Raw genomic sequence first — 15,514 nt, forward strand, 5'->3', positions numbered from 1 at the left:
CTGCTTGCTCGGCGGCGAAGACTGGCGCTGCTTGCTCGGCGGCGGAGACTGGCGCTGCTTGCTCGGCGGCGAAGACTGGCGCTGCTTGCTCGGCGGCGGAGACTGGCGCTGCTTGCCCGGCGGCGGAGACTGGCGCGGCTTGCTCGGCGGCGGAGACAGGCGCGGCTTGCTCGGCGGCGGCTGGAGCGGCTTGCTCGGCGGAGACTGGAGCGGCTTGCTCGGCGGAGACTGGAGCGGCTTGCTCGGCGGAGACTGGAGCGGCTTGCTCGGCGGAGACTGGAGCGGCTAGCTCGGCGGAGACTGGAGCGGCTTGCTCGGCGGAGACTGGAGCGGCTTGCTCGGCGGAGACTGGAGCGGCTTGCTCGGCGGAGACTGGAGCGGCTTGCTCGGCGGAGACTGGAGCGGCTTGCTCGGCGGAGACTGGAGCGGCTTGCTCGGCGGAGACTGGAGCGGCTTGCTCGGCGGAGACTGGAGCGCTTGGCTCGGCGGAGACTGGAGAGCTTGGCTCGGCGGAGACTGGAGAACTTGGCTCGGCGGAGACTGGAGAACTTGGCTCGGCGGAGACTGGAGAACTTGGCTCGGCGGAGACTGGAGAACTTGGCTCGGCGGAGACTGGAGAACTTGGCTCGGCGGAGACTGGAGAACTTGGCTCGGCGGAGACTGGAGAACTTGGCTCTGTCCAAAAGTCTATAAGCCAGGCCACCTCACTTGGTGGCTCGCACAGGGTTGGAGCTGCAGGCTCGGAAAGGGCTGGAGCGGGCTCGTTCATCCCCTCAAATACAATTAAAAATCCCCACAGGCACTGGAGCTGGCTCTGTGGGGACTGGAGCGGGCTCTGGAGAGACTGGAGCGGGCTCTGGAGAGACTGGAGCGGGCTCTGGAGAGACTGGAGCGGGCTCTGGAGAGACTGGAGCGGGCTCTGGAGAGACTGGAGCGGGCTCTGGAGAGACTGGAGCGGGCTCTGGAGAGACTGGAGCGGGCTCTGGAGATACTGGAGCGGGCTCTGGAGATACTGGAGCGGCTTGCTTCCTCCTCCTCCGCTTACGGGACCCAGTTGAGGATTGTGGGTTCCGTGTGGGCAGGCAGGGAGTTCGCTGGAGGGGTATGCGGAGGAAGCCGGAGGTTGACTGACTGGCCCGGCCAACCGTGTCTCTGGATGGACTAGAGACAGACACCCATCCTGAACCCAATCAACGATAAATTTGGAATCATTTAACCACAAAATGGAATTTATGGTTTCGCTTAAGGAGAAACTATAATCGGGTTCACTAAAACGGATGGTGTCATCATCTAGTCCATCCAGAAACAGGGAGATCAAAACTGCTTCAGGCCAGTCAGACACATAAGCGAGCTCAACGAACTCCTCCACATACCTCTCCAGCGAACGACCAACCTGCAGGAGCCCGATGAGGCGATCGCCGGCCGACAGATGGATGAGAGGCATAGGAGGAGCACGAGCCAGGAAGCCAGGGAAAGTCTCCATCTTTTTTTTTTTTTTGTGGAAAATCCGGTCGTTTTTGGTCCGTTCTTCTGTTACGGTATGGTGGTGTAGAGATGAGGCAGATACGGATTTCCACAATAACATAGAGCTTTAATCAAACAAAGGCAAGGAAACACCAAACATAACGTTAACACAACAGAGAACGGACGAGGAGTGAAGGGAGTGAGTGCAATATATGGGAGTGCAGACAATAGAGTCCAGGTGCAGGTGATGAGTGCTGATGAGGAACTGACGAGGGAAGTGAGTGCAGGTGTGGAGAACAGGAGGAACATGGGAATTGAAGTCCAGGGAAACAAGGGTTCTGTGACAGTTTTATGTGGAAAACCAGCAAATAAAAAATAAAATTAGCATCAATATGTACTTTTTCTTTACATAAACATTAAAATAATAACATTAAAATGATGGGCAGATTTTAAAGGAGTGTCTTGCAACATGTTATCTACAATGCACAAGTTCAAATAGAGTTTTGACAAAAAAGTCACATATTTCAGCCTCTAAATCATTTTTATAAAAGTAAAAAAAAAAAAATTACTGACATTTACAATGCACATTAACCTTTATTATTAATAGTATGCAGTCCATGCAGCTTTACAGGGGGTATGGCTTATCTAAATGAGATGTAAATGAGCCCTATTGTCACTTCCAGCAGGTGAGAACAGGTGAGAACTGCACAAACTTTAAAGGGGTTTTTCTCCCTCTTGAGCTTTCTTGATTGCCTACCTTCAAATGGCCACAACTTCTCCAAATATTATCAGATTTCCATGTGTCACACATCGTTGGAAAGCTTGGAGACTGCACTTTCAGAATCTGTGAATAACTCAAAATGCCCCAAAACCGACTTGTGTCCCTACTTTCCGTGACTGGTCACATATGCAAAAAAGTACCTTTAGAATTAGAATTACAGACTGCAGTTGGGATTTGATGAGAATTTGACCCTTCTACATTTCTATAATTATATTATAAATTAAGGTTTGCTTTGAGTAAAATTCTGACTAATGGAATGTTTATGCTTCCAGATAAATCCGCTGGTTACATTGCAGCCAATACTCTGGTGAGTTGCTTTTTTTCCCCCTTTTTTTTTGTCTTTTCCTTATTTTGTTTCCCAGTTTGACATTTTATTTCAATTTACCAATTCATCTTCATGAATTAAAGGATTCATGATTCAAGCACCCAGTAATGCCATGTCTACCCCTCACAAACACAACCGTTAATAACACGGACTAGCTGAACTGCAATAAAATCTGTTACAGCCTATAGTGCATTGTCTTTGTAGTTATGTTTTATGATCCATTCCTTAGTAAAAAGTATTGTGATAATAAAGATCACTCTTGTGCGTCTTTTTAACTTAGGGGGCTGTCACACTGGGAACATTTGCTTTGGTCCGTGTCTGAGTGTGATTGATCCCGATGCCCCCCTGCAGCATTGGTCTGGTTTCACACTCAAATTGATTCTATAGAATCCTGGTGCATTTGCGTTCACCTTACGCCTTCTCAAACATTCACAACACATAATAGAAAACAGGACGTAGGTCAATGTATTGTGTTTTTTTTTTATTAATTTGGTGCTATTATGGGCTGCAGAGTGAAGGACACTTGGGTTTACTGTATGTGCGTCAAATGAAGGTGGCTTTCTGCTGCTTGCAAACAGACTCTTTTGAGGAGACAGCTGATTGCGAGCCATTCATTTGCCGCTCTGATTGCACTCACTATGCACGGTTACACTACACGCTCACTCTCGCTTGTATCCAAGGTAAATCATCACCACCGTCATCTCATCCCTTACGCGCGTTTTGTTGAAGTAATGACGTCGTTATCAGCTAAAACACAAACACAGGTTACTTCCTGAACAAGTGCGCGCCCGAGACTGAGTTGCTTTTACATTAAAACTCCCGGGTCCGCATGACAACTTTCAACTTTTCAATTTTTCATGTGAACCATGCACCGTTTCGAACTAGACTGCAAGTGTGAAATCCTGCTTAAATTCAAAATCTGTCCTATCACCTGCATATTGACGGTGTCCTCCATCATTGCCAGATGACTGTGACAAAACTGTTGTGTTGACCTAGATTCAAAGGTGATTTTAAACCACAGAATTAAGCAAACACTTATCTTCAAAATGCTTATTCCATTATCTAAATAACCGTTTCTTTGCTTTGATTTGATTTGCCACTGAATCTGAACATCTGGTCATTTTTCCCTCTTGTGAAATTTCCAAACTGAGCACCTTGCCTTAGGTTACAGTGTCAGAAAAAAAAGTACGGCACTGTCACTGGGGCAGTACCCCAAGCGAAAAGGGACTAATATGTACCATTTAGGGGTAAGTAAGGTACAAAGATGTACCTTTTCACTTTTGTACCTTAGGGTACTGCCCCAGTGACAGTGCCGTACCTTTTTTTCGGAGAGTGTAAGGGCTAAATCCTAGCTCAGACTGTCTGAAATTCAGGTTATCATGAATCACATGCTTGACCGATGCTGAAAGCAGTGTAAAGATTCAGCTTCACAAGTGCTTAATCTTTAAACTTTCCTTTAATTTGGCCCTGTTTGCTTGTGTGTTCGTGTCATCTTTTATAGATTTACGCACAAAACAGTTTTTACCGCTAAGTAAAATAAATGAAATTCAACATTTTTAGGGCTTAAAATGTTACTGAGTTAAATGTGGTTGAGAAGAAGTTTTATGCAACCCAGCTCATTAGAAAAATGTGCCTCTACCTGCATTTTTGGAAAAACTAAAAAAAAAAAAAAAAAAAGTAACAAATAAACACTAGGGGCATTAAAACAAAGACTATGGGTACGTTTACACAACAACAATGTACTAAAAATGGAAATGTTTTTCCTTTGTGTTTATTGCGTACAGACAACGACATTGTCAAAATGATCCCCATTCACATGGATCTGGGAAAACGATTAAAAGGGCTGTATCGTGCATGCCAGGCCAGTAGTTGGCAATGTCACTTTGTAAAAAAAACACTACGCGCCTATAAACTGAACACGTAAAACGCATGCACATGACATCACCGCTTTCACAAATTTGCATTTTTGTAGTTTACGCCGAGACGATAATGGTATCGTTTTCAAAAACTTGCACTTTGAAACCCATTTTCAAAAGTTTGCATTTTCAGGCCCCCAAAACGGCGTTGTTGTGTAAATGAAAGGCCTTAAGCTCTTAAGAAAAACAGAGCTCAAAGCTGTGTAAAAACAAGGTAAAATGGTACTGTTGTTTCAGCAAATACGTCTTTATCTCATGTTTTTTTTTTTTTTTTTTTTTTTACACCATCAGTTGGGCTTAGGGTTGGGTTTAATGTAGGGGGTACATTATTTTTTATAGCATTAACCTTTTATCGTCACTCACCATGCATGAACCAATGTACTAAAATGTTGCAGCAATTAAAATAGCTTTTTATTGCCACTCATTTGACGTTGAAACTGAAGCAACATAATTTCATTTTTGCAAACATGTCTCCACAGGCACATATTTTTCATGAGTGTGGGTGGATTTTACTACATGAATAACTTTCTTAAAGGGCATTAAATAAGCTTAAGGACATAGTCTCCCCAAACATTATTTAACACATAACATTCTCAACAAGTCCAGCAGACATTATCACTATTCATTATATTCATTAAATATTTTTAAAGCTAAATTTATGTAAACAGGAATTCAGGAATTCAAAACAAAGACACTGAATCGGAAAATGAATATTGATTGATTGATTGATTGATTGATTGATTGATTGATTTAATTTATTATTATTATTTTATTTTATTTTTGCAGATGATGTGTCTTCAGATTCATGGTTATAGGGAATATCCATCTTAGTATTGTTACAGCAGTCAAGCTAAATGCAGTATTATGATAGCCTGTTATATTTAAATACATAGAGGTTTGATGCTCCAAGTCAGGAAGGACATATGCCAAATAAATATGAGAGTAATCCGCTCTAGCGAAGTCCCACCAGGTCAGAGAATAGGAGAATAAAAACACTGATAAGTTGTATTTTTTATTACATTCAGAAATAATGTAAAATACTGGTAACTAAAACAAAATGTTTAAAACACTTTCAACATGTATTTAGAACCCCTCTTGCCACAAAAAAAGGTAGACAGAACATGAAAAATATGAGTATAAAATAAACATTATAAAAACATTATAATATTATATAAACAAATTAGTGTCATTCAGTATGTATAACATGTACACCAAGCCAAATTTTAAAGCAAAACTGAATTACCAGCATGTGGGAAATGCATGCAATTTAAAATTTACATAAAATTTACATGCCTAACCTTGCCTAACAAGCACAAACTGTTCAAGTTAAATTTGATAAAAGCTGAAACCCACAAAATAAAACATTTCGATATGAACGCACAGACCACTCGTTTCTAATATACGTAATTGACTTAATTTGAAAAACAAATAAAAACATACAAGTAATGATTACTAATATTCTGATGTCAGAAATGTCTGATCTACAGTGTTTTTCTACTTTACTACATTAAAAAATGTTACAGTTAGAGCACTTTTTGCTTTTTACATTACCACAGAAAAACCAGCTCATTGTACAACCCTAAAAACAACAAATATCATTCATTCAAACAGTAAGGGAGTAATCGTTCAGTTAATGAAAGGACAACAAGCTATTTTATTTTAAAAAGAGAGGGTGGAGTGAAATTCTTTCCCCTAAAAATAGACTTTGTTCGATATCTTCGGATAAGAGAACTGTACATCGTTTAAATTTTCCCCAGTTGATGAGGACACTATTATACACTCTTAGCAAAAATCATGGCTCAGGTGTGATGCACACACAAGTTATTTAACTGTCCTCTAATGAACTATCACATACCTCTCATTCCTCACAAATCTACTCTACAACAGTTTGGTTGACTGCATTTGTTTGATGAAGAGATAGTCTGTAATGTCAAGTTACCAATGCTAGAACTGACATGTTGTGTTTGTGTGCATATTTGTGTGCACATTGGTTGCTTAATGTTAATTGCATTATATAAGTCACTTTCAGATATTAAAAAAATGCAACTGATATTCCAGAAAATACAGTAGGTGCGTTCATCTTTTCATCAGCAATTTTTTAGTAACTATAGACTACATACAGAAGTGTGTGTTGTGATGCACCATTCATCAAATCATTGATTATTTAAGTGTCAGGGACACTTAAGATGTCCAAAAGTACGGTGGCGCATTGCTGCCACATACATATTATTTTTTTCCCCACTCAATTATGTCGTAATAATGAGATGTTATGTCTCTTAAATGATATGTTTTCTCGTAATAATGAGATGTTATACCCAACTAATGATTATTAACTGTGGCTGATCTGTTTTGATGAACTGTACATCAATAAATCACAACAATCCCATACTCTGAACACTGCCATTGATAAAGGCTACAGGGGAATTTATTTTACTATAGTATTTGAAGCTTCCACTTTTCGAACGCAGACTGTGATAAAGGCCTATTTCCCATGTTGTCACATCACGTACAAAATCTCATTATAACGGGAAAAACGTATCGTTGTTATGACAAAATGTCATTATTACGAGAAAATATATTGTTTTAAAGTCCCCCTGTAGTCAATAGTTTTATCTTTTAAAATTCATCTTTGATCACCAAAATTACATATTTAAAAAAAATTTCCTGTGAAAAAAAATTCTTTCTGCCTTAAAATAGCTTGAATATAACTCTACTCCCTTGCCTCATTTAGTATACGCGGATCTATGAAAATGCAAATTAGCCCCGCCTCCACTCACACCAGCTCAGAGACCATCTCAGTCAACTTACTGAGGTAAACGCTGCACAGTGGTATTGCTCTTTACAACGTCGGACACATGACAGTAGTTAATATGATTAGCCTTTGGCTTGCCTGCATTATCAAACAGCTAGTAATATGTTGCTAATGTTAGCCAAACCATGTTCCCGTTCCCTCTAAACAACTCAGAACATCAGTGGAGAAAGGCATATAGTTCATCATAACATCGTAATATACATCATACACCCGCTATATTGCTAAATCTACCTGATTTTTCATACAGAAAAAATATTGGGATAACCTGGCTTCACGGCATAGTAATGATATGCTAAAGCCCTCCGGCACTTTGAAAGGTAGTTTGTTACGTCAGAAACACCAGCGATTTTTTTTTTTTTTTGAGAGTGGTGTTGGCTTATGAATTTGCGCATGGTTTGTCTTAAAGCATATTAAAAACACCACATAAACATATAAACAACATTAAAAACGTACTAACTAACTTACTTAATAACTACGTTATTACGAGAAAATATATTATTTTAATGACATAACATCTCGTTATTATGAGAAAATATGTTGTTTTAATGACATATCATCTCATTATTACATAATTGAGTGGAAAAAATAATATGTATGTGTCAGCAATGCGCCACCACAAGCTACTAAAGAACACGAATGATAGTTAAACACTCCTATCTCAAACTGAGCAGCTCCTCATCTGACATTTTATCTGGCACAAAATCCGTTTTTGCTGGGGCGATTGATCGGATCTTTATACAAAAACTTTACAGTACATAGTCACCAAACAATCAAGCTGTCAAAGGGGTGGCAAATGAATGTCCATGTTTAGACCGCAATAATGAAGATGCTCACTCCTTTTCTTAGTTGTATTTTCCCCCTCGCCCATTATTTTCACAAGAATCTCACCTCCAAGCCACCTTTCTCTTTTGCCTACCTCCCTCCTGTCACACTTTCCCTCCTATCCTCTGTTGCCTGGAATCCATTTGTAGTGTTTGAATACTTTGTGAGGTTTTTTTTGTGTCAAGTAAAATATCCTCCCGTTCTCAACCTTATCATCATTCAGAACCGCCTCCTGTCTTCCGGGCCACCTCTCAGCCTTAGAACCTGCAGCGCGTTATTTGACAAGGTAAAACTTCACCTTTATACTGTACGGCTCTAAGGAAGCAGCATCATTTGGCAAAGCTAATGTCTCTACTGTGCAGCCATGAGTCTTGAGCTTAGAACTTCACAAAAGCTTATGATACCTAAACATATGATATAATAGGATAATATGATACCTAAACACATTGACCCAACAGCTCAAATGTATGATTTTCCACAAGCTAGTTTTTATAGTCTACACTGTACTTACTGCAGAAAAAGTTTTTCAATGCTGCACACTGAATTTGTAGATCTCACAGGAAACTCTTTATAGAGTATATAAAAGGCTTGCCTGAGCTAATCTCAGTAATATCTCTGACACAGTGTTTTATTTCTCATCTAAAACAAAACTGCAATGGAAATGTAGGTAATATGCACAACAAAGCTAGTCCAGAATACAGCAACATATTAACAAAGACCCCATGAAATCATTTGACGAATGCATTTGTCTTTCCTGTATTCAGGAAATCATGTATTTCCTGTATTAATTTTCTATTGAAACAGGAAGTTGAAGCAGAACATATTAATGGGCTTGTCCATTTTGTAATATATCCAAAAAAATTTAGATTATGTCACAAAACCATGATCTTCTACATGTTGGAATGTCTAGATGGCAACCGTCATGCTGCAGAAGAACTTAATCTAAAGAGTGAATTTCTATCTAGGCCAGAGATTTACTATCAAGGCGTGACTGCTACTTGACATTCTTGATGTCATATGTAGTTCATTTTTAAAATAGTTTTGCCAACTTTTAGGAATTCTCCAGTTTTTTATTTCTTGGGGTCTTAAAACAAAATAAATTTAGGGGCCTTAATGTCAGTTTAGGTCACTTTTATATCATTCTTATTTTTTTCCCCTCTGCTTGCTAGCTATCTATAAAAAATGCTGCTTGCCTTATTAAATACTCCCTAAACTGCAGTTGACCATGAAAACATACAACAACAGCGTCACGTGCATGCAAGTGTGTGTATGTGTGTCTTTTATCTTTCGCCATTCATCTCATACCAACAGGTGCTGGACGCTTCTGGAATCTCTTCCTTATATTTCAGGTTTAGATTTTTTTTTTTTTTGGCCCACATTTCAGTTTCTAATTGACAGAGAAAAATATGAAAATGCATGTGATGCTTAAACCTGTGAGTGTGACCTTTACACAAATAAGGCTGCTGTTTTATCTCAGATTCACCTTGTAGAGCATATGGGTTCATTTAATGCTTACTTTTTAGGAAGTAGACTGCTTTGTTTTCAGTTGCCTTGGGTGTTTTGATTACCATGCATTTTGACAAAACAAGTGCTCTGAATTGAATGTTCAGAATGTACACTTAAAAATAAAGGTTCTTAATTGGCATTGATGGTTCCATGAAGAACCTTTAACCATCCATTGAATCTTCCATTGCACAAAAGTTTCTTTAAATTTTTTAAATGTTTTTCACACTAAGAAAAAAATGTGATGTTCTCTAAAAGGTTCTTTGGGGAACCCAAAATGGTTCTTCTACGGCATTGCTACAAAGACCGCCTTTGGGAGCCTTTATTTTTTTAGAGTGTAGTTTAGTGTCTCAAACCAAAGCTTCTTTTAGCAGTACAAATTAACCTTTCATCATTTAATCATCACAACATCGCTGCTGGTTTTTAAAGACGTTGATCCCAAACCTCACTTGTGTTGTTTGATATGTGTTTGTACTGAATGGGATAGATTATGCTACGTTTGATAGTAAATGATAGTAAATCTTTGGGTTTTCACTGGTCCTGTGAATATCCATTCCCATATGATAATGCTGCCTAATAATTTCAGTTCTCTTAGTCTCAGTTGACTTTGTAAAGAGTCTATGGCGGATTTATGAACTACTTTAAAGGTGCTAAAGAGGATCTTTTCATCGACTGAGAAACCAAAGACTGTTACTGAGTTTTTTAAATGAGCGCATGCGTAAGAATTTCGAGGGAACGCCTCCCAAAACTCGTGCACTCGTATTGGAACAAGAGTGTTTACCACCGGCATTCGCTGTGTCGTGTTAGTGGATTCATTATGTCGGACTCACCGCATGTAACTCATAATCTGCAGTTGTTACTCCTGTCTCCTGACAAAAACATTGCATGCGGGGCCTGTGGAGTGTGGAAAGTTACTGGAGCGCGCAGCCGCGCTCGTCTCTCAAAAGGAACGTCATGGCAGTGATTGACAAGCCAGAGGGCCAATCCGCGCACGTCTCTCACAAGGAACGTCACGGCAGTGATTGACAAGCCAGAGGGCCAATCGTTTACGCGATGATCGCATAAACGATTGGCTAATGTTTTTAAGGCCCTACCTCGTGCACAGATGATGTATATTAATATTATTACTTTCAGTGCACCTATTAAATAGTCTTTTATCAGTTAGTAAAGACAGTTTCAAGTAATATTGCAAAAATGTATAAAACAAAACATCCTCTTTAGCACCTTTAACTGTACAATCTTTATCCAGATACACATAGCACAGCAATAACAATATATAGTCCTTTAGCAAATCTTGTCAGCAAATTAAAACACACATGAATGTAGCCTACATAAATATAATTAGCAAACTAGCATAAAGATTAGCATACTTAGTATACATACAGTACATACTTTCTTGTGCTGCAACAAATAGTATGTACTGTGCATAGTATACACATTTTAAAAACATAGATGGCCTGCTACATTTGCAAAATGTGAAGTATACAACTGCACTGGGTACTGTATCTACAATGCAGTTTGCTTTGTTTAACTGTGTGATGAATAAACCGGAAGTACTTGCAGCAGTTTTGATCAGACTGACAAAAGTTAAAAAACAAACAATCAAACAAACAAAAAAAAACTAAAATGTATATAACTATAACTGTACAAATTGACTGTGACAGTGTCATGTGGCAACAATGTAGAAAACTACTCAATTCACTCAGGTTTATTTATGACGCCCTCTAGAGGTTGAAATGACTGAAACAAAGTATTATAGGCCTACCCTAACAGCTTGAATTATATATGTAGAAAATTGTGATCTTGTTTAAATGTGCTAGTTATGAAGGTTGCAAATGAGCAGTACAGGGATGAATTTGTGATATTTATTGATTGTGGATCAAGTGCTCAACCCTGTTTGCACTCTACTCATGTGTGTGTCTGTGTGGGAGCGCAGCAAGGGGCTAAGACAACTTCTGAACCTCCTATTGCACCTCCGGTGTCTGAAGAAGAAGACGAGGAAGAGGAGGACGAAGAGGAAGAAGAAGATGAGGAGGATGATGATGAAGTTCCACCAATCATCGCTCCACGGCCTGAGCACACCAAATCTGTTAGTACAGCATGTTTATTTTTATGAACAAATACATGTTAAATAATGTACAAAATTCTGGAGATGTTAGACTACTAGGGTACTTTCTCAGGAGAGAAATCAGAGAAGTGGGAGACTTGGTTGTTCACACTTGGTTTGGTTCGATTAAAGCAAACTCTGCTGATTGCTCTATTAGTGTGATTCATTTCAACAAGTGTGAACACTGCCATCCGAACCCTGGTGCACACCAAACAAGCGGACCAAGACCCACATTTTCATGGGGTCCTGGTCTGCTTCGAAATTAACTTTGGTGTGGTTTGACTGAAATATGAATGCTACACAGACCAAAGACACACAGCACACTTTTAGCACACAGCAATGTTTTGAATGTTCGGTAAGTTCCGTCACAAAATATACATCATAAAAGCTGTCCAATCAGGTTGTGACCTTATGTTTTGTATCTTTAGGTTCAGTGTTAAAGTCGGCATGTAATTAAAGTTGACCCTGTTTACTTTGTTAGTGCACATTACTAGTCTTGTGGAGAACAATTTATCCAAACAAGTTGATTCAAAAAAAAAAAAAATCATTTTTTTTTTCATGAGTTCACCTGCCCATTCAGTCTTGACAGTTAATAGTAAAACACACTTGGCTTGCTGTCTGTGGGGGAGGCTCGAACTCTGAGTTAAACCCCCCCCCCATGGAGCTGCGCGTAGGAGAAAAGAGAGAATTAGAGGAGGAGACGGGGAAGAGGAGGGTTGCCGGGAAGATTTGTCAATGGAATGACAAAGTGTTTGCGGTTTATATAGTATGCGCGTAATGATGATTGACAGGACTGAATGTTTAGGCTCCTCCCGAACCTACGTTTGGAACTGCATTTGTCAATCTTTGATCAAAATCTGAAAATGTACTTACCCACAAGAATGACCTTCCTTCTCTGATTATGTCAATTTGACTGCTTGGGTTGAATGTTCCCTCCCTTCCCTGCTGCGAGATTTTACAGTGAGCTGAATGGAACGCCCACTTTTCTAGATCCAATCATTTCTCAGCAGGAAAAAACAAGCCACACTCTCTATTTTTCTCATTCAGTATTCTGCTTCACTTGGAAAATACGTCACAATAGGATACTGATGTAAAGTTGGTCGCAACTTTTGGTTCACTGTGACTTTAAAAATAACAGTGTGAACGCTAAGCAAAACTCTGAACTAATGTGAACAAAGAACGCTTCTGTGCGCTGGCATCCTCCCACAGGTTAAGAGATTTTAAACAAACACTGTTAATACACATGCAGTTAACCAAATGAAACAATACACATTTTTAATGCTATAGAAGTGTACACATCGAGAGAAATAAACGCCAGATGTTCATGGTAACAACTTCTTTAACTTGAGCAACACTGCTAATACATATACATACATATACATTTGTTAATAAGGTTAATAAAACGAAAACATGCATGTTTTAATGCTATTGAATAAAAAGAAGCGATCCACTTGCAAGCCTCTGCTCATCATGACAGTACCTGGATCAGTGAGCTGCGTCTCGGGCCGATGACGTCACTTCCAGGGAGGCATCTTGTACACGCCCCCGTCCCATGACTCCACCCCCCACGTCAAAACAGCGCCACAAAGCGAGACGCGCAGAAAAATGAAGCGCTAAGGGAAAACGGCATCGCAAGCTCAAACTAGACTGACACGCAAAATAAAAGCAGCATTGCAAATAAATTAATAGATATGACCATGGAAAATATGTATTGCGAAATCATTGCTTTTCGCGCCATTTCATTTATGTTTTGCAATTCTTTATTTTTGTTTGCAAAACTTCATTTTTTTTCTCCCAATACTTTTTTTCTTTTGCAATTCTTTATTTTTGTTTGCAAAAAGCACATTTATTTTCCTCAATACTTTAATTTTCGTTTGCAAAACATTATTTTCTTTTGTAAAACGTAATTTTTTTGCGTATATATGCGGCATTATTTTGACTCCATAAACCAAGAGATCCGAACTACAAGTGTGAACACATCCTTAAAGTCTCTATTTGATCTCTATTTAATCTTGTTGTCTAGGAGAAACAATTAAGAACTGTATCATATCTCCTTTCATCTCTGTCTGTTTCTCTCATACATGAAGTTCTATTTCTATGCATTTACTCTTGTCACTTTTTTTTTTTTTTTTGTAGATCTTCACACGCTCTGTTATTGAGCCGACTGCACCTCCTGCTTCTGTCAAAGAGGTCACGACCCCTCCAGAGTCACAAGTCCAGCCTGAGAACACGTCTAGTACGCTGTACCGTCACACTGACCGACAGAGAAAGAAATCCAAGATGACAGATGAGGAAATACTGGAAAAACTCAGTATGTGGGCAAGAGTGTTGATTTTAGCTGCATATGTGGTGGTAGAATATTATTTATTTAACTGTAATAAGATACTGTAGCAATATTTGGTTTAAGAGCACCAGTAACATTGATAACACTTTATCCACTTTAGACATTCTACTAACTATAAGTAACTTTGCAACTACTTGTCAAGTAGCTGTCATTAGAGTATTAGTAGACTGTCTGCTTAATATCTACTAACACTTTATTTTGATGCTCCCCAACAGACATTTTACTGAATATAAGTAAATTTACAACTACATATCAACTTACCTAACTAACCTAACAGTCTATTAATACTCTAATGAGAGTTAGTTGACATGTAATTGTAAAGTTACTTATAGTTAGTAGAATGTCTAAAGTGGATCATTGAAATAAAGTGTAACTAAACTTTAGCCTTTAAAAAGTTATACATCCACTCAGAAATGGAAAAAAAAGCTATTAGTAATAATATTTCAGTGAACTGATACCTCATTGTCAGTTCATTGATGTGGTATGATACGGAATAAGGACAAAGTTCATGAATAACAGAACTGTAATATTGTTTTAGCCACAATACTTAATACATAATTGTCAGGTTGCTTTTAAAACATCCCAGTTTTAAAGGTTCTTCTCAAATAGCAGACAAATCTTTTTGAAATAATACCCTAGTGAGAATCCTAAAGGAATGTGTACAGGATTTTCACCATAATTTGAAACCTTGCTGGATCCTAATATGAATTTTCTTGTAGTATTCCAACATTACTTCAGAGGAAAAGTTCACAGTCTGATAAAATATATAGCTGACATGCTTCAGATAAAAGTTCCTTCCAAATGTATAAATGTAAATGATTATTATGATTCCCAATAAAATAAAATGCCCCTGCAGGACATTTAAAAGAATTTAAAGACTCTCATAATCAAAAATCCTGTAGGAATTTCTGTACATAATTCTTATTCCATCCCATTAGGATCTTTTGGAGTTGGTTCCAAATTCTAATAAAATTCCAATACGTATCATATGCACATTTCTTTAGAACTTTTGTTTAGGAATGCAGATCAGGTCTCTTTTGTGTGCACTCTGTGAATCATTGTCTTTTTTTCCATTTGACTACACATGTGATCCAGATTACTGACAGCACTAAGCACTAAAACAGAGATTATAGTTCTTATAACAGACAGAGATTACTGTTCTTACTCTGCCAGCAATACTCACAACAGACACACTCAAACAGATCTATGTCACTGACCATCATTAACAATTATTTATATTGTTAACCAAACTCATCATGCATCTCTCTTCGGCAGTCCAAAAGCTCTGTTTGTATACATTTTAGGGATGTCCAGATCCGATCACGTGATCGGAAATCGGGCCCGATCATGTGGTTTCAGACTCGATCGGAATCGGACGTTACCTCCCGATCAGGACTCGGATATATATGTATATATATTCTCATTATTTTTAACACATCT

At 38.9% G+C, this 15,514-nt stretch overlaps 1 protein-coding gene across 3 annotated transcripts in view; it reads left to right on the forward strand.

Moving 5' to 3' along the window:
• LOC125267742 (serine/threonine-protein kinase PAK 3) overlaps nt 1–15,514 on the forward strand; it is a 57,614-nt gene that overhangs the window by 33,902 nt on the left and 8,198 nt on the right. For 2 of the 3 annotated variants that reach the window (XM_048189661.1, XM_048189660.1), the window contains exons 5-8: nt 2,518–2,552; nt 8,344–8,406; nt 11,560–11,712; nt 13,867–14,041. In XM_048189661.1, the coding sequence (XP_048045618.1) occupies nt 2,518–2,552; nt 8,344–8,406; nt 11,560–11,712; nt 13,867–14,041 (426 nt within the window). The remainder of the gene's footprint in view (nt 1–2,517; nt 2,553–8,343; nt 8,407–11,559; nt 11,713–13,866; nt 14,042–15,514) is intronic. The other variant, XM_048189662.1, reaches the window with a different exon arrangement.

This window comes from Megalobrama amblycephala, linkage group LG4, assembly GCF_018812025.1.
Source record: "Megalobrama amblycephala isolate DHTTF-2021 linkage group LG4, ASM1881202v1, whole genome shotgun sequence".
Lineage (NCBI taxonomy): Eukaryota > Metazoa > Chordata > Actinopteri > Cypriniformes > Xenocyprididae > Megalobrama > Megalobrama amblycephala.